Source organism: Somniosus microcephalus, chromosome 9 (genome assembly GCF_052327205.1).
Source record: "Somniosus microcephalus isolate GS21.2 chromosome 9, FLI_Smic_1.0, whole genome shotgun sequence".
Lineage (NCBI taxonomy): Eukaryota > Metazoa > Chordata > Chondrichthyes > Squaliformes > Somniosidae > Somniosus > Somniosus microcephalus.
This window is the reverse complement of record NC_140995.1, coordinates 237,079,331-237,099,682: the sequence shown is the minus strand read 5'-3', so window position 1 is coordinate 237,099,682 and position 20,352 is coordinate 237,079,331. Positions and strand designations below refer to the sequence as shown.

The following is a 20,352-nucleotide window of genomic DNA, read 5'->3' as shown; positions in this document are numbered from 1 at the left end:
TTTGAGTTTAACCAGCGAGTAGCTCAGCCTTACAGAACAAAAAAGGCATGAGGTTTGATCCACAGTTTGTGCGGTGTTCACCGATCTCAGTCAGGGCAGCAGCAGGGGTGCTTTAATTGGGCTCAATTGTGGAAAGTGCTGGAGTACGGACACTGGCCGAGTCCAGGAACGGCTTCATCTTCAAAACAAACTTGCAAGGGATATCAAAGCCAACAGCAACACTTTTATACATATATTAAGAGAAAGAGTGATGAAGGGACTGTGGACCTATTAGAGACAGAGAAGACTATAATAAACAATAAGGAAATGTCAGACTCGTTAAATGAATACTTTGTATCCATTTAGACAATGGAGGAAGAGGATAAAATACAAGCAGCAATGTTCTCTAAGCTGCGCGGCCAGCGCTCTGGCGGGACCGCGCAACCGGCTCACCGGCTTTTAAATGGAAAAACTGCGCATGCGGGAAATTTTGAATGGGCTGCGCAGCCCCCCAAAAATTAGAGGGAACATTGACTAGTGGTACAAGGGAACCTAAAAATAAGTCAAGGGGAGTAACTTAGTGAATTTAATACAAGTATTTTTTTTGATGGCAATGGAGAAAATAATGGGACTTAAGATAGACAAATCTCTTTTCCACCCCACAGTATTAAAAGAAATAGGTAAGGAGTCATAATTTTTCAAAGTTCTCCAGATTCAGGAGTTGTGCCTTTGGGCTGGAAAGTTGCAAATGTCACTCCATTATTTAAAGGAGGGAGAAACCAGATAACTACAGACCTGTCAGTTTAACAACAGTGGTGTAGACGTTACTGGACTCTTTCAACAGTGACTGAACACTTGGGCAAAGAGAGTCAGTGTGGATTTGTGAAGGGTGGGTCATAATCAGATCAGCCATGATCTTATTGAATGGCGGAGCAGGCTCGAGGGGCCGATTGGCCTACTCCTGCTCCTATTTCTTATGTTCTTATGTCTGTTCTTATGTTCTTATGTCTGACTGATCTAATTAAATTTTGAGGTCACTAACATGGTGGATAGGGGAGTGTCTATGGATGTGGCCCATATGGACCTCCAAAAGGCATTTGATAATGTTCCGCATAAGAGATTAGCAACAAAAAAGAAAGCGCACGGAATTGGAGGTGACTTTGTGGTTGGTAATTGGTTGGAATGTAAGAGACAGCGAGTAGAATAAAGGGTTCGCTCTCTCAGCGATCTGTACTGGGGATTCAGCTTTTCACCATATATATTAATGACTGGATGGAGGAAGAGAGAGTTGTATATCCAAGTTTGCAGATGACATTAAGTTAGGAGGCACAGTAAGTTGTATAGATGATTGCAGGAGGTTACAATGGGACATAGGCAGACTAAGTGAGTGGGAAAAACTAAGGCAGATGGAGTTCAATATGGGGAATTGTGAGGTCATCCAAGTTGATCCAGGAAAGACAAATCAGAATGTTTTCTTAATGGTGAGAGACTAGGAACTGCTTAGGAGTAAAGGGATTTGGGTGTCCAGGTGTATCCTTTATCTCAATAGGGTTGGAATACAAAAGTGATTCAATTTTCCAGAGCCTTGGTTAGACCCTATCTGGAGGACTACATTCAGTTTTGGGCATCATACCCCAGGAAAGATATATTGGCCTTGTAGGGGGTACAGTGCAGGTTGATATCAGGTTAAATTATGAGGACAGGTTGCATGAACTTGCATTGTATTTCCTTGAGATTAGAAGGTTGAGGGGGTGATCTAATCAAGTTCTTTAAAATGATAAAGAAGTTCAATAGGGTAGATTCAGAAAAAAGTATTTCCTCTGGTGGGGAATCCAGAACAAGGGGATATAATTTAAAATTAGAGTGAGGCCATTAACGAGGGAAATCAGGAAGCACGTTCTCACACAAAGGTTAGTGTAACTCTGGAACTCGCTCTCCCTATGGATGCAGGGTCACTTGAAATTTTCAAGACCGAGTTCGATAGATTTTTGTTAGGTAAGGGCATCAAGGGATATGGAGCAAAGTCAGGTAAATGGAGCTGAAGTATAGACTAGCCATGATCTAACTGAATAGCAAACAGTCTTGAGGGGGGAGAATGGCTTACTTCTCTTCCTATGATGCCCGCACAAAGTCAAATAGCCTATCAACCCTCACTGTTGTAACTCACCTGAAAAATGGCCACTTGGATGAGATGGGAACACCTGTAGAATTATACCCAACTAGGTGGTGAGAAAATTGGCAAAGAAACAACTTGCCCGAGCTTATTTCACACATTCCAGGGAGGAGAGCCGGTCTGGGCTTGGTTTGAAACCAGGGCCAGAGTTGAAAGGCCAGTGTCTACCCTACAATACCACCCGATCTCTCCTCTCAAGCCCCACAAGAGCATTTAAAACCATTTCACTTTTGGTTAAGTGTTGGAGAGGGAGTTCATATATCATCTGCCACAGACACTACCAAAATAAAATAAAAACAAAAGAGAGGGCAATTAGATGATCAAAAATTTGCAAAGAACATTTTATTACAACATTGGTTGAAATGAAACAATCTAATCCCAGACTATGGTACAAACATCTGTTACTGCATCAATGCAGGAGACACGAGCTGACACACAGAGCTGTTTTGGCGACCAGGTCCAATAAAGCAGTTACATCGTTCCTGTTGTAATGCACTGTTTGGTTGGCTCCCCAATAGCATGAATCCAATCCTGATAAATGCACATTTTCCGAGATCCAATTTTTCTCCTAACGGTTCTGCACGACTGTCTGCCAGGCCCAACCTATTGCATACAGCAGGACTCCAACTGTGTGTGTTACGCTGCAATTAATGGTTATATCTGCAAACTAGTGACCTGAGAGCAGCAGAAGCAAGAGAGATTATTGTACATAATATTATCAATTGTTTTTCTCCATATTTAAACTACCCTGGAAACCAGACTGTCCCAATGGCTCTGCTGAGTTTACTCAGTGAGTAGCTGAGTCATTTTGTCTGTGTGGAGTTACCCGATCTCAGCTAGCTCAACAGTGAGGGGGCACGTTGAGCCTCAGCGAACCTGGGTTGCGGAGGGGAGCGGGAGGAAAAATAAAACGGCCAGAGTTCTCTCTCATGTATGACAAATAGCTACTTTCTCAAGGTACCACAGGGCTGCAGGTGCCTGTCAATTCATACCAAGAGATAGCACCTTCAGGAGAGAAGAAATGGGAAACCTTTCACCCCCATTTTGCACAGGTGACATTTTGTGCTGTTAGTTGGAGATAGCCTGTTTTGTTCCGTTCTATTCTGCCTCTTACTGAAGGCTGTCTACCTTAATGGAAGACAGTCCAGTTAAAAACACTGAAAACTTTTTTTTATGGTTGACAGCAACTGACCAATCAGTCCAAAAGTAGAAGATACGCGTCACAATTAAGAAACTAAAAGCTGGAGAGTGTCCGCCCCAAACCCATAAAATGCAATGTTTCCCTTACTGAAGATCTGTTATAGCCACAGGCTAAAGGTGCAATCTGGTAGAAAAAGCAAGCAGTCACAGTCAGTCGCACAAATGAAGTTAATCGATACATGGACGTAGACCACTGGTGTTTTGGCGTTACCTAAATACCGATCGATTCCCTTTGTCGTTGCTGTTTGACCCAGTGTCTTTTGACCCAAGTTTTCGGAATATTATGTGCGCTTGTCCCTTCCGTGGGGTTGTCGGGTCCTCAAGTACGTACTCCAGAATGTGAGGGTTGTCCTCATTGCGCCTGATGTAACCCTTGTTGATAAGGTGCATGATACAGGACAGAACATCCATATTGCTGCAGTTAAAGTGAAGGAACTTATGTGCTAAACTCGACTCCTGGTTCTGACACCTGTCAATCACCTGCAAATGGTTCAGTGACACAAAATAAGAAACAGTTCTTCAAAATGACAGTACAATCTGCAGGTTTACTCAGATACCTAAAGTAGCCCATTTGTTCTGAAGGAACAGCTTTGTCAATTAATCTGGACATGCACTTTGTGGCCCTGTAGCCAGAGTCTTGAGTGTTTAACAAGATTTAACTCGCCTGTCAAGCTCCCCCGATAGCTCAGTTGGTAAGTGAAAATCCCAGTGTGGCACGAAGCCATATAGGTCAGAAAGGTTCCAGATTAAATCTCTAGTCTCCCGAGTGAATTGCGTTCAAACAGGCCAGCAACTGGTGCCCCAAAAGTGGCCTCCATGCCCTTGGTTTGGAATTTGGAAGAAATTTGCCAGAGTTTCCACTCTGGTCGGAAAGTGTATATTTGTGGACAGGCTGCGGTACTTTGTCGACACTCACTAGGGCAAACACAATGAGTGGCTGCCTGAGTGAGATGTCAAAGAACAGTTGGTGCCTGCAGAACTGTACCTCGGTGACTCAAACATCCAGTCGTTCATGGAAGTGTATACTCCACTTCAGGGAAGCTGGGAAACCTGAACCTTCCTACACCAGCCAACATCTGGAGTCAAGGTGGACAACCTGTGTCCAAACCTTCACCGCTGCCACTCAAACTGGATGCTGCACGATGACAAGTCTTCCTCCAATGGGCAGGTGCTGCTCTCCACTTGCTCCACACTGCAGCACAACTGACATTGGGAACGCAGAATGCTATGGGGTCACGGGCTGAAACCTGTGTCTCCAAGCAAACTCCACACTTTACTTAAAGTTGTATAGACTAGCAACAGCAGACGGCATATCCCATTAATTATTACAGTGCATTTGTTAACTAAAATGTAAAACTGTCCTCATGAACTCAAGTATAGCTGCTGTTTCCCACTGACTCACTGGGTAAATACATTTTTCAGTGTCCTATTAAGCTGAACACACCAGAAAGGTCCCAGGTTCGATTCCCTGGTTTTCAAATGAGCTGATTTTAGCTAGAGTAGCACTGGGGGTTTCTACAACTCCCTCAGCTCTCAGGACTATTAAAGGAGGGGTAGTGAGGAGTCTGGGGAGGAGGTTCCTACTGTTTGCTTGCTGTCCTCTGACCTTCTGGAGAAAGAGGATGGGCTCAGCCACAGCAGTGATGCCCACCAATTAATGTTTGTAATCATTCCCAGGATGTGGGTGTCACTGGCAAGGCCAGCATTTATTGCCCATCCCAAGTTTTCCCTGAGAAAGTGGTGGTGGGCATTCTTCTGTGTAGTGCCTTGCTAGGTCACTTCACCCCGGGGGGCAGCAGTGAAGTGTCAACCACCTTGGTGTAGGACTGGTCACGTATCGAGCAGACTGGGAATGGACAGCAGGTTTCCTTCCCTAAAGGACATTAGTGAACCAGTTAAGTTTTTTAACAATCTGACAGCTTCATGGTCACTTTTACTGATGCAAGCTTTTTATTTCCAGATTTCTAAACTGGATTCAATTTCTCAAACTGTCAGTGAGATTTGAACTAACATTCTCTAAATTATTAATTCAGGCCTCTGGATGACTAATCCAGTAACATAACCACCACACTACAGTATCCTCAATATTCACGGTTTGGTTCACACATGAAGAATGGCCACTTAGGTGAGACAGTGAAGGGCAACCAAGCACCTGTGAAAGGTAACACTTCCAGGAGAGGGACAAGAGAAACAATATTGGTGGCGGGGGGGGGGGGGGGGGGGGCGGGTGAATATTGGCTACTGGGACTGATCTAAAGGGTTAAGATGATGGTTATAAACCATCTTTTATACTTCATGGTAACATCACAGCCCTCAGTATGATTACAATCTGATGGTCACTCCCAGGTTAATTACCTTGAAGACGAGGTTATCAATGTGAAGCTCCTTCTCCAATTTCATGATCTGTACAATCATGCAGTAGATAACGTTCCTCTTGCGTTCCAATGTGCTAGCAGCATCTTCATCCACATTTAAATAGGTTTGTTTTGGGAGCAGCGAGCAGTACTGGTTATTCGCCGATCCTCTGGCCAACACCTTGTCATTCAGCCTCAGGATCCCTACAAGAAGACAGAGGTTGGGAATGAGAAGCACAGCTCTGAAATTAACTCTATACCAGACTGAGATTTCCTATAAACCTCTTTAGAACCTGGTTTCGAACCAGCCTTTATCCCTGGAATATGGGTTTGAATGTAGCCCACTGAAAGGATGGGCGTCTCACTTCAATACAGGAGGCTCTTAAGCCAGATAACTTCAGCCCAGCTCCGGGTAAACATCAACCCATAACACAAAACTGGCCATCAGCTGGCACGGATTAGCATTTACAGGAGCTTTAACATGCACTCAACCCATATTATATATAGCCCAAGTGTAAAATGGTTACATTCCCAGTACTGATGTCAATCTCCTTAATAAGCACAAAACAATAATTAAAACACGCCTCTGACAGCAGGTTTCAACACTGGAGAGTGTAAGTGAAGCTTGAGTGAGGCTGCAGTCATTTTAAGTAAAGGTTGCAATTCCTTTTTTAAAATAAAAACTCACTGAGAGCGACGTTAGTCCTGGGAACGGGAACACTTTCCATTCTGGTTTCCTAGTGTAAGCATCAAATACTCCCAGGCCAGGTACAGTACAGAATAAAGCATTACCCCTATTTTGCCTCAACAATATACCTCAGTCCCAACTGACATTTTTCCATTTCCCACACTAAACGTCTTCGGTTTGCCGACACCGTGATCCTCTCATACAGGTGAGTGACATAGGTCGTATCTGCTCAACCTCCTGTGATCTCATTATAGAGGTGAGTGATATAGGTCGTATGTGCTGATCTCCTGTGATCCTGTCATACAGGTGAGTTATAAAGGTCGTATGTGTAGAGGAACAAAGGGACCTTGGAGTGCATTTCCACAGATCCCTGAAGGTAGCAGGCCAGGTAGATAAGGTGATTAAGAAGGCATACGGAATGCTTGCCTTTATTAGCCGTGGCATAGAATACAAGAGCAGGGGGGGTTATATTTCAACTGTATAAAACACTAGTTAGGCCTCAGCTAGAGTACTGCGTGCAATTCTGGTCACCACATTACAGGAAAGATGTGATTGCACTCTAGAGGGTACAGAGGAGATTCACAAGGATGTTGCCGGGAGTAGAGAATCTTAGCTATGAGGAAAGACTGGATAGGCTGGGTCTGTTTTCCTTGGAACAGAGGAGGCTGAGGGGAGACCTTATTGAGGTGTATAAAATTATGAGGGGCATAGATAAACTGGATAGAAAGGACCTATTTCCCTTAGCAGATGGGTTAAAAAACAGGGGGCACAAATTTAAAGTAATTGATGGAAGGTTTAGAGGGGATTTGAGGGGAAATGTCTTCACCCAGAGGGATGTGGGGGTCTGGAACTCCCTGCTTGAAAGGATGGTAGAGGCAGGAACCCTAACCACATTTAAAAAGTACTTGGATGAACACTTGGGATGCTCTAACCTGCAGGGCTACGGACCAAGAGCTGGGAAGTGGGTTTAGGCTGGATAGCTCTTTGTTGGCCATGCGGACACGATGGGCCAAAATGGCTTCCTTCCGTGCTGTAACTTTCTATGATTCTATGTGCTGACCTCCTGTCATGGAGGTGAGTGATATAGGCCGTATGTGCTCACCTCCTGTGATCTCGTTAGAGGTGAGTGATATAGGTCGTATGTGCTGACCTCCTGTGATCCTGTCATAGAGGTGAGTGATATAGGTCGTATGTGCTGACCTCCTGTGACCCTGTCATAGAGGTGAGTGATATAGGTCGTATGTGCTGACCTCCTGTGACCCTGTCATAGAGGTGAGTGATATAGGTCGTATGTCCTGACCTCCTGTGACCCTGTCATACAGGTGAGTGATATAGGTCGTATGTCCTGACCTCCTGTGATCCTGTTATAGAGGTGAGTGATATAGGTCGTATGTGCTGACCTCCTGTGATCCAGTTATAGAGGTGAGTGATATAGGTCGTATGTCCTGACCTCCTGAGGTCCCGTTAGAGGTGAGTGATATAGGTCGTATGTCCTGACCTCCTGTGATCCAGTTATAGAGGTGAGTGATATAGGTCGTATGTGCTCACCTCCTGTGACCCTGTCATAGAGGTGAGTGATATAGGTCGTATGTCCTGACCTCCTGTGATCCAGTTATAGAGGTGAGTGATATAGGTCGTATGTGCTCACCTCCTGTGATCCGGTCATAGAGGTGAGTGATATAGGTCGTATGTGCTGACCTCCTGTGATCCAGTTATAGAGGTGAGTGATATAGGTCGTATGTGCTCACCTCCTGTGACCCTGTCATAGAGGTGAGTGATATAGGTCGTATGTCCTGACCTCCTGTGATCCTGTCAGAGGTGAGTGATATAGGTCGTATGTCCTGACCTCCTGTGATCCAGTTATAGAGGTGAGTGATATAGGTCGTATGTGCTCACCTCCTGTGATCCGGTCATAGAGGTGAGTGATATAGGTCGTATGTGCTGACCTCCTGTGATCCAGTTATAGAGGTGAGTGATATAGGTCGTATGTCCTGACCTCCTGTGATCCAGTTATAGAGGTGAGTGATATAGGTCGTATGTGCTCACCTCCTGTGATCCAGTTATAGAGGTGAGTGATATAGGTCGTATGTGCTCACCTCCTGTGATCCAGTTATAGAGGTGAGTGATATAGGTCGTATGTCCTGACCTCCTGTGACCCTGTCATAGAGGTGAGTGATATAGGTCGTATGTCCTGACCTCCTGTGATCTAGTTATAGAGGTGAGTGATATAGGTCGTATGTGCTGACCTCCTGTGATCCAGTTATAGAGGTGAGTGATATAGGTCGTATGTCCTGACCTCCTGTGATCCTGTCATGGAGGTGAGTGATATAGGTCGTATGTGCTGACCTCCTGTCATAGAGGTGAGTGATATAGGTCGTAGGTCCTGACCTCCTGTGATCCTGTTATAGAGGTGAGTGATATAGGTCGTATGTGCTGACCTCCTGTGACCCTGTCATAGAGGTGAGTGATATAGGTCGTAGGTCCTGACCTCCTGTGATCCTGTCATAGAGGTGAGTGATATAGGTCGTATGTGATGACCTCCTGTGATCCTGTTATAGAGGTGAGTGATATAGGTCGTATGTGCTGACCTCCTGTCATACAGGTGAGTGATATAGGTCGTATGTCCTGACCTCCTGTGATCCTGTCATAGAGGTGAGTGATATAGGTCGTATGTCCTGACCTCCTGTGATCTTGTCAAAGAGGTGAGTGATATAGGTCGTATGTGCTGACCTCCTGTGACCCTGTCATAGAGGTGAGTGATATAGGTCGTATGTCCTGACCTCCTGTGACCCTGTCATAGAGGTGAGTGATATAGGTTGTATGTGTTGACCTCCTGTGATCCTGTCATAGAGGTGAGTGATATAGGTCGTATGTCCTGACCTCCTGTGATCCAGTTATAGAGGTGAGTGATATAGGTCGTATGTCCTGACCTCCTGTGATCCTGTCATAGAGGTGAGTGATATAGGTCGTATGTCCTGACCTCCTGTGATCCTGTCATAGAGGTGAGTGATATAGGTCGTATGTGCTGACCTCCTGCGATCCTGTTATAGAGGTGAGTGATATAGGTCGTATGTGCTGACCTCCTGTGATCCTGTCATAGAGGTGAGTGATATAGGTCGTATGTGCTGACCTCCTGTGATCCTGTCATAGAGGTGAGTGATATAGGTCGTATGTGCTCACCTCCTGCGATCATGTCAGCAGGATCCACAGTGTTGATCTCAGTAGAGCTGCTGACCTCAGAATCAATAGAGGCTTCCTGATTCAGTTCACGGCTCACCAGCTTCAGATACTTGTTTAAATAGGTAGGATCTATGCTGATTAAGTCAGGAGCTGCACTGACATCAGTGCTGTGGTGACTGCCAACAGCATGTGCTGGAGATGAGCGTGTACTACCTAGCATCCGGGGAGCCAAGTCCCTGGAGTTACAAGGTGTGCGGGGAAAGCAGTCAAGATTAGGTGCAGCACAAACTGATCTTGCTGACAGGATCTGATCTGAAACAAAGATATTGCTGGCAGCCCCAATTCCTGTTACTCTCCCACTATCTGCAAAAAATTTTGGATCGTCGAGAACATGGTGAATGGGAGCACAGATAATCACAGCTTTACTGTACATCTATCGGCCGATGAGAAACAGCAATGGAAGTAGAAAATCTGGACATCCTTGTCGCATCACCCACTCCCTGATGTCGTACAGCTGTAGAATTCCACTCTGCTACTAGCTTATTCAGCAAGGTCATTTTGCCTCGCACCATCATCCCTTTTGTCATTTAATCTCTCCTGCCTTCCACCCAATCACAGACCTTCCCTTTTGTTCTTTCCTCCCCTCCCCCCTCTCCCTGCCCCCACACTTGCTTAAAAACCTGTTATATCTCAAGCTTTTTCCAGTTCTGACGATGGGTCATCGACCTGAAACATTAACTCTGTTTCTCTCTCCACAGATGCTGCCTGGTCTGCTGTGCATTTCCAGCATTTTCTGTTTTTATTTCAAAAGTCATTAGCAGCTTTCAAAATAAACTGTTTATTTTTTAATGGCAGTATATTGCAAATAAATACAGTCCTGCATTAGCTTCCTGCACAAATGAATGGTGGGGTATGGAACTGAGCACTGAACCAGAGGGTCCCAGGCATGATCGATCGCTACTCTGTCTGAAGTTAGGTGATTTAAGCTGGGGCAGCATTTGGGGCTCAGCAATTCAGTTGAGCAAGCCTGGGCTAGGGAAAGTAAAACCACATTTATTTTTAAATTCAGCCACCATTCTGTTCACCGTCCAGCAATTCCTGATGGAAAACATACATGTGGATGCTGAGTGCGGCTAGAATCAGGTCTGTCTGTGGTTCTCACCGCGGGTGTCGGCGGGAGGCGCGAGCGGGAAGCTTGAAAAAGCTTCAGAGACCCAGGTAAGGCCTCAGACCGCGGGTGTCGGTAGGAGGCGCGAGCGGGAAGCTTGAAAAAGCTTCAGAGACCCAGGTAAGGCCTCAGACCGCGGGTGTCGGTGGGAGGCGCGAGCGGGAAGCTTGAAAAAGCTTCAGAGACCCAGGTAAGGCCTCAGACCGCGGGTGTCGGCGGGAGGCACGAGCGGGAAGCTTGAAAAAGCTTCAGAGACCCAGGTAAGGCCTCAGACCGCGGGTGTCGGCGGGAGGCGCGAGCGGGAAGCTTGAAAAAGCTTCAGAGACCCAGGTAAGGCCTCAGACCGCGGGTGTCGGCGGGAGGCGCGAGCGGGAAGCTTGAAAAAGCTTCAGAGACCCAGGTAAGGCCTCAGACCGCGGGTGTCGGTGGGAGGCGCGAGCGGGAAGCTTGAAAAAGCTTCAGAGACCCAGGTAAGGCCTCAGACCGCGGGTGTCGGCGGGAGGCGGGAGCAGGAAGCTTGAAAAAGCTTCAGAGAGCCTCAGACCGCGGGTGTCGGCGGGAGGCGGGAGCAGGAAGCTTGAAAAAGCTTCAGAGACCCAGGTAAGGCCTCAGACCGCGGGTGTCGGCGGGAGGCGCGAGCAGGAAGCTTGAAAAAGCTTCAGAGACCCAGGTAAGGCCTCAGACCGCGGGTGTCGGTGGGAGGCGCGAGCAGGAAGCTTGAAAAAGCTTCAGAGACCCAGGTAAGGCCTCAGACCGCGGGTGTCGGCGGGAGGCGCGAGCGGGAAGCTTGAAAAAGCTTCAGAGACCCAGGTAAGGCGTACCAGTCTCCAGTCTCGGACCTCAGAGGGAAGGAGAGAGGTAAAAAGTAATCCAAGTGTGACGTCACCAGAAAGCGGGTAAGTGATTGAGTATTTCTCTCTTTTGAAGCTTAAACTCTGTGGTTTCTAGAATCGGGGCAGAGGGTATTTAAGAATAATATTAATAAATTTAATTAATTACATAGAATGGGAGAACAGGTGATGTGTTGCTGCTGCAATATGTGGGAGCTGGTGGACACCATTGATGCTCACGGTGATCACATTTGCAGTAAGTGTTGGTTGCCCGAGGAATTCCGGCTCCGTGTTGAAGAGCTGGAGTCCGAGCTTCAAACACTGAGACACATCAGGGAGGGGGAGAGTTACCTGGACTCTGTGTATCACGAGGTATTCACACCAATTAGATTAATTAATTCAGCTGTGGTCCGTGGCCAGGGTCAGGATGGTGTGACTAGAAGTGAGGCAGGTACGGGGATCCAGGAGGTAGTGTTGGAGGAGCCGCAGCCCTTGCTCTTGTCCAACAGGTTCGAGGCTCTTACTCCCTGTGAGGATGGGAACGGGGACTGTGGGGAGGATGAGCAACCCGGCCACAGCACCGTGGAGCGGGGGGCCATTCAAGTGGGGGGAGATAAAAGGAATGTTGTAGTGGTAGGGGATAGTATCGTTAGGGGGATAGATAGAGTTCTTTGCAGCCGAGAGCGAGAGTCCCGAAGGCTGTGTTGCCTGCCTGGTGCCAGGGTTAAGGACATCTCCTCTGGGCTGGAGAGAAACTTGGAGTGGGAGGGGGAGGATCCAGTTGTCGTGGTCCATGTTGGTACCAACGACATAGATAGGACAAGGAAGGAGGTTCTGCTGAGGGAGTTTGAGCAGCTAGGGGTCAAATTAAAAAGCAGAACCACAAGGGTAATAATCTCTGGATTACTACCTGAGCCACGTGCAAATTTGGCTAGGGTAAATAAAATTAGAGTTAAATACGTGGCTCAAAGCCTGGTGTGGGAGAAATGGGTTTTGCTTCCTGGGACACTGGCATCAGTACTGGGACAGGAGAGAGCTGTTCTGTTGGGACGGACTTCACTTGGCCAGTGCTGGGACTAGAGTCCTGGCGAATCGAATAACTAGGGCTGTAGAGAGGGCTTTAAACTAATTAATGGGGGGGAGGTTTTAAGAGAGCGAAAAATAAAAATGACAGCGGAGAAGGCAATAGAGCAAGGTAGCAGTGGGGGAATTAAAAACCAGAGCGTGTCAGGAAGGGACAGAATGTATAATGATAAAGGTAAAGTAATAAAAGGGGTAAAAGCAGGAATAAATTGTCAGAAAACATATTTGAAAGTTCTTTATCTGAATGCACGCAGCATTCGTAACAAAATTGACGAGTTGACGGTACAAATAACTACACATGGGTATGATCTGGCGGCCATTACGGAAACATGGCTGCAAGATAATCATGACTGGGAACTAAACATACAAGGGTATTTGACAATTAGGAAGGACAGACAGGAAGGAAAGGGAGGTGGGGTTGCTATGTTAATCAAGGATGGAATCACTGCAATAGTCAGAAATGATATTGGGTTAAAGGATCAGGATAGTGAAATAGTTTGGGTGGAGATAAGGAATAAGAAGGGGAAAAAGTCACTAGTGGGCGTAGTCTATAGGCCTCCTAACAGTGCAACTCTGTTGGTCGGAGTATAAATCAGGAAATAGTTGGGGCTTGTAATAAGGGAACAGCTATAATCATGGGGGATTTTAACTTTCATATTGACTGGACTAATCAAATTGGGCATGGCAGCCTTAAGGAAGAGTTCATAGAGTGTATTAGGGACGGGTTCCTTGAGCAGTATGTAACTGAACCAACCGGGGGGCAGGCAGTCTTAGATCTGGTCCTGTGTAATGAGACAGGATTAATAAAAAATACCCTAGTAAAGGATCCCCTTGGAATGAGTGACCATAATATGGTTGAATTCCAAATTCAGTTTGAGGGTGAGACAGTTGGATCTCAAACCAGCGTACTGAGCTTAAATAAAGGAGACTATGAAGGTATGAGAGTAGAATTGACTAAAGTGGACTGGGAAAACAGATTAAAGTGTAAGACGGTACAAGAGCAGTGGTCTACATTCAAGGAGATATTTCACATCTTTCAAGATAAATATATTCCACTGAGGAAAAAGGTGAGTAAAAGAAAAGACAGCCATCCGTGGCTTAGTAAAGTAATAAAGGATAGTATCCGACTGAAAACAAGGGCATATAAAGTAGCCAAATCTAGTGGGAGGATAGAAGATTGGGAAGCATTTAAAAGCCAGCAAACAATAACTAAAAGATTAATTAAGAAAGGGAAGATAGATTATGAAAGTAAACTAGCAAAAAATATAAAAACAGATAGCAAGAGTTTCTACAGCTATATAAAAAGAAAAAGGGTGGCTAAAGTGAACGTTGGTCCCTTAGAGGATGGGACCGGGAAACTAGTGGTGGGGAACATGGAGATGGCAAAGACGCTGAACAAATATTTTGTATCAGTCTTTACAGTAGAGGGCACTAAAAATATCCCAACACTGGACAAACAGGGGGCAATGGGGGGGGGGGGGGGGGGAGGAGCTAAAGACGAATAAAATCACTAAGGAGATGGTACTCAGTAAAATAATGGGACTTAAGGCGGATAAATCCCCCGGACCTGATGGCCTACATCCTAGGGTCTTGAGAGAAGTGGCGGTAGGGATTGTGGATGCATTGGTGATTATTTTCCAGAACTCCCTGGACTCAGGAAAGGTCCCGGCAGATTGGAAAACTGCTAATGTAACACCCTTATTTAAGAAGGGAAGTAGACAAAAAGCTGGAAACTATAGACCAGTTAGCCTAACATCTGTGGTTGGCAAAATGTTGGAGTCCATTATTAAGGAAACAGTAACAGAGCATTTGGATAAACATAATTTAATAGGACAGAGTCAGCATGGTTTTATGAAGGGGAAGTCATGTTTGACAAATTTGCTCGAATTCTTTGAGGATGTAACATACAGGGTGGATAAAGGGGAACCAGTGGATGTGGTGTATTTGGACTTCCAAAAGGCATTTGACAAGGTTCCACACAAAAGATTACTGATCAAGATAAGAAATCACGGGATTGGGGGTAATATACTGGCATGGGTGGAAGATTGGCTATCTAACAGAAAACAAAGAGTTGGGAATAAATGGTTCATTCTCGGGCTGGCAATCAGTAACTAGTGGTGTTCCGCAGGGGTCAGTGCTGGGACCCCAACTCTTTACAATCTATATTAACGATTTGGAGGAAGGGACCGAGTGCAACATATCCAAGTTTGCCGACGATACAAAGATGGGAGGGAAAGCAATAAGTGAGGAGGACATAAAAAACCTACAAAAGGACATAGACAGGCTAAGTGAGTGGGCAGAGATTTGGCAGATGCAATATAATGTTGGAAAGTGTGAGGTTATGCACTTTGGCAGAAAAAACCAAAGAGCAAGTTATTATCTAAATGGAGAGAAACTGCAAAGTGCTACAGTACAAAGGGATCTGGGGGTCCTGGTGCATGAAACACAAAAAGTTAGTATGCAGGTGCAGCGGGTGATCAGGAAGGCCAATGGAATCTTGGCTTTTATTGCAAGGGGGATGGAGTATAAAAACAGGGAAGTCTTGCTGCAGTTATACAGGGTACTGGTGAGGCCACACCTGGAATACTGTGTGCAGTTTTGGTTTCCATATTTAAGAAAAGATATACTTGCTCTCGAGGCGGTTCAGAGAAGGTTCACTCGGTTGATTCCGGAGATGAGGGGGTTGACGTATGAGGAAAGGTTGAGTAGGTTGGGACTCTACTCATTGGAGTTCAGAAGAATGAGAGGCGATCTTATCGAAACATATAAGATTGTGAGGGGGCTTGATCGGGTGGATGCGGGGAGGATGTTTCCACTGATGGGTGAGACTAGAACTAGGGGGCATAATCTAAGAATAAGGGGCTGCGCTTTCAAAACTGAGATGAGGAGAAACTTCTTCACTCAGAGGGTAGTAAATCTATGGAATTTGCTACCCCAGAGAGCTGTGAAAGCTGCAACATTAAATAAATTTAAAATGGAGATAGTCAGTTTCCTAGCAGATAAGGGAATTAGGGGTTACGGGGAGAGGGCAGGGAAGTGGACGTGAGTCTAGATTCGGATCAGCCATGATCCTATTGAATGGCGGAGCAGGCCCGAGGGGCCGTATGGCCTACTCCTGCTCCTACTTCTTATGTTCTTATTATGTTCACCACAGTTTAACAGTCTGCTGACCCTCAGTCTAGATTACTACATGCACGAGGTACTGCTCACACCAGTATCAAAAGCAGGAGTCAACACCTTCAGAACAGAAGGGAGGAAACTGGAAAGAATGAAACACTTCTCTTATACAGTAACTACATCTCTTACAATAGTATGGTGCAGGAACGCTAGAATTCTTTGATGGGCTAATGCTACAGTGAACAGGGATGGTGGAGCTGGTGGAGTGTACGTACCTTTGAGTCGATTTTGGTCAGTGCCTGGTTGTATGAGGATGTCATTTTCTCCTATCAGAGGTTCCAGTGCATGACTGACCAGAACTGGGGACAAGCCAGTCGATTTTAAGATGGTCTCCATAGGAAGTTCCTTACAGGTAAAAATCAAAAAAGAGTAAAACGTTTGAACCCTAGAATCTTGCAGCACAGGAGACCTATTATTATAGAATGGATACAGTGCAGGAGGCCATTCGGCCCATCGTGCCTGTCCCACTTCTTTGAAAGAGCTTTCCAGTTAGTCCCACTCCCTTGCCCTTTCCCCGCAGCCCTGCACATTTATCCTTTTCAAGTATTTATTTCATTCCCTTTTGAAAGTCAATATTGAATCTGCTTCCACCAGTCTTTCAGGCAGTGCATTCCCGATCATAACAGCTCGCTGCGGAAAGACATTTCTCCTCATCTCCCTCTGGTTCCTTTGCCAATGATCCTAATTCTGTGTCCTCTGGTTACTGACCCTCCTGGCAGTGGAAAACCTGAATTACTCCATCAAAACCCTTCATCAGCAAATCTCCTCTTAACCTTCTGTGCTCGGAGGAGAACAATCCCAGCTTCTCTAGTGTCTCCACATAAGTGAAGTCCCACATCCCTGGTACCATTCTACTAAATCTCCTCTGTACCCTCCAAGGCCTCGACATCCTTCCTAAAGTGAGGTGCATAGAATAGGACACAATACTCCAGCTGCGACCTAACCAGTGATTGATCAAGGTTTAGCATAACTTTCTTGATTTTGTACACTATGTCTATATTTACAAAGCCAAAGATCCCTCTGCTTTTTTAACTGCCTTATCAACTTGTCCTGCCACCTTCAAAGATTGGTGTACATACACCTCCCCCCCCAATCCCGCAGGTCCCTCTGTCCCTGCACCCCCCTTTACAATTGTACCATTTATTTATATAATCAGGTCAGCACTGTTAAACTTTGCTTTTCAAGACAAGACTTTGTGAAGGTTACACATTGTTCGAAGCAGAACTCTAATTACACTGAAATGCTCCCTTCACAATGTTAAATATAATCGGCATTCCAGGGAAATGGCCACACTTTTACAACGGATGTTGCCATAGTCACAACCCAACACATGAAGAATTCAAACAGAAATTGTAAACCTCTCAACATTTCAATATAGAATCGATTTGTTCATTGTTTATATTCAGAGGGCTATGACACAATCATATTTTATCAATATTATTTTACTTTAAGGGTTTTTTTTATACATAAATTACATTAAGAATGTATTAAAAAAGGTCAACACCAAATAAGTAGTCAAAACATTTCTATTCACATGTCACAGCAACAGACCAATTAGTTACTAAAATCAATCGCTGAAGGAAAATTGCACACTAAATATCTCTTTAAAAAGTGCAATAAAACTGCTTACACAACTGCTTCTTGTGTAACGAGGTCTATGCGATTTATTCAAAATATGTTAGAATGTGATCTCACCATTAACAGTAAAGAAGTGGTCAGTTATGAGCAAGTTTAAGATACAGGGCACACATATGGGTGTCGTGTACAAGAGATGTCTGCATTACTGAGAATCAGCAATGATGGAGCATAACTTTGAAAACGCTTTCCTTCAGTATGGACAGTGCTGGCTTACCTCCTGTTCATTAAACTGCAGCAGGATGTACATTTGCAGAGTGGACACATGCAAGGTCAGCGACCCGTAGGAGATGACAGCATGTCCCAGCCATGTCCACTGTAACCGGCGAGGCTTTGTGCTGCTGAACCCGTATACATTCTGACCTGGGAGTGGAAGGATAGAAATCAGAGACTGGACCTTGTAATAATGGATTCTGGCGCACCTCTACTACACACAAAAACTGGCATTTCTACAACTCTCCTCATGTGCAGGGTGTAGGAAGAATTTTTGAAGCACTTTATGCCAAGAGTGAATGCTGAATAGGACAGGGAAAGGAAAAAGAGGTGGTTTGGGTGGGGGACAAAAGGCATGGGTATTAAAGCAGGTCTGGAGTTGGGGACTTGACTGGCGTTCCAGAGGGCAAGAGCATAGGGGCTCAATGAGTAGTCACCAGCAGTAGAGCAGAGGGGGTGGAGACAAGGGGAAGCCTGGAGTTAATGAGCAGGGCTGTAAGGGAGGTCACAAGATAGGGTGGAACAAGGCCACAGAAGTACTTGAAACTGAGGACAAGAATTCTGAAGTCAACTCACTGGGTCACAGGGAGGTCATTAAAGCTTCAAGAGGACAGAGATGATACGAGTGTTGCATCAAAATAAAGTGGCCTAATTTGCCTTTCTTCCCATGCATTATTTATTTTAATTATTGCCTTGATTAGACTTTTCTGAAATACAGACACCATGGGAGCGTCTCACCTCCATGTAACATCGCCTTTGGTAGCCCAAATTCAAATCTAGGAACTCACTGTGGAAGGATCATCGATTCGAACCGGTGTTCCTCGCACTGCTTCACTCACGTATTATATCACTGCATCCTCACAAGAGGGTAATCGAAACTGTATCAGGAGCCTTGACAGCTATTCAGTGGGAAAAGTCAGTCTCGGATGGGGAGGTGAGGAGTTTCCTTCCAAGATTTGGCTCACTGCTTGAGATTGTACAAACTGGGGACTTGTTTAGTACACGCAGACTGAAATTTAGAGAAAACTCATGGGAAAGTGTCCCAAGCAGCAGGAGCCAAGTTAGAATCCTACAGCACAGAAGGTCGTAATTCGGCCCATTGTGCCTGTGCCGGCTCTTTGAAAGAGCTCTCCAATTAATCACACGCCCCCACTCTTTCCCCATAGCCCTGCAAATATCAGCTTTTCAAGCACATTCATCTTAGCTCTTGTATTAGACAGCAATGTAACGACTGGCTCTAGGCAGCAGGTTTTTAATTCATTTGGGTTCAACTGCTGTAATTGCGCTTTTTTTTTTCTTTTTAGTTCCATGCACAAAAGAGAACATTTTTGGATTTGATTCATATACTAACTATTAGTGTAGAAATCGGAAAACTCCTCCAGGAAACTGCTGAGGGCAGATGGGAAGAACGTCCTGGGATCACCTTGATAACAGAGAGATGATATGGACCAACAACGCGGAGAAAGCACCAGGACTTTCAAATCCGTTTCCTCTTCTGCTATGGATGGCTGGTCTTCCGTCATCTGCATAAGACAAGAACGTTCACTGTAAAACTTACACCTCAGCAACAACTTCTTGCATTTATCCAGCACCTTTAATGTAGTGAAACGTTCCACAGCACTTCACAGGAGCCTCATCAAACAAAATTTGACACCGAGCCATATAAGGAGATATTACATCGAATATCCAGCATAGAAACAGGCCGTTCGGCCCAACTAGCCTGTGCTGGGGTTTATACTCCACACGGGACTCCTCCCATTCCATCTGCCTCATCTCAGCCCTTCAGCAAATTCAATTCCTTTTCTCTCATGGACTTGTCTAGTTTCCTTTTAAAAGCATCCAAGTTATTTGCCTCAACCACTTCCTGTGGTCGTGTTTCATAGAAGATAGGAGTAGGCCATTCGGCCCTTCGAGCCTTTCACATTCTAACCACTCCGAGTAAAGAAAGGTCTCCTTATTTCCCAATTAGATTTATCTTGTATTTATGGCCCCTAGTTTTTGGATTCTCCAAGTGAAAACATTCTCTCCACAGCTAACCCTGTCCAACCCATTCATCATTTTAAAGACCTCTATCAGGTCTCCTTTAAGCCTTCTCTTTTCTAAAGAATAAAGCCCCAACTTGTACAAACTTTCCCGATAGCTGTAATCTCTCAGTTCTGGTACCATCCTTGTAAATCTTTTTTGCACTTCCTCCAGTGCTTCTATGTCCTTTCTATGGTATGGAGACCAGAACTGTGCGATTAGGACAGGTAACCAAAAGCTTGGTCAAAGCAGTAGGTTTTAAGGAGCATCTTAAGGAGAGCTTTAGGGAGGGAATACCACAGCTTAGGGCCTAGGCAGCTGAATGCACAGCCGCCAATGGTGAAGCAATTAAAATCGGAGATGGGCAAGAGGCCAGAATTGGAGGAACGCAGAGATCTCGGAGGGTTGTAGGGCTGAAAAAGGTTGTAGGGAGGAGCGAGGCCATGGAGGGATTTGAGAACAAGGATGAGTGTTTAAAATCGAGGTGTTGCTGGACCGTGAGCCAATGGAGGTCAGTGAGCACTTGGGTGATGGGTCAACAGAATTTGGTGCGTGTTAGGATATGGGCAGCAGCGTTTTGGATCAGGTTTACAGAGGGTGCAAGTGAGAGGCCTGCCAGGAGTGCGTTGTAATAGTCGAATCTAGAGGTA

General features: G+C 45.4%; 1 protein-coding gene across 4 annotated transcripts in view; it reads right to left on the bottom strand.

Annotated features, from left to right (window-relative positions):
- The window catches only part of cul9 (cullin 9), a 401,996-nt gene that overhangs the window by 65,519 nt on the left and 316,125 nt on the right, over window positions 1–20,352 (bottom strand). For all 4 annotated transcript variants that reach the window (XM_085998049.1, XM_085998046.1, XM_085998048.1 and 1 more), the window contains 5 exons: window positions 19,032–19,203; window positions 17,685–17,830; window positions 16,048–16,177; window positions 5,708–5,910; window positions 3,564–3,832 (listed from right to left, as the gene is read on the bottom strand). In XM_085998049.1, coding sequence (XP_085854175.1) covers window positions 3,564–3,832; window positions 5,708–5,910; window positions 16,048–16,177; window positions 17,685–17,830; window positions 19,032–19,203 — 920 coding nt within the window. The remainder of the gene's footprint in view (window positions 1–3,563; window positions 3,833–5,707; window positions 5,911–16,047; window positions 16,178–17,684; window positions 17,831–19,031; window positions 19,204–20,352) is intronic.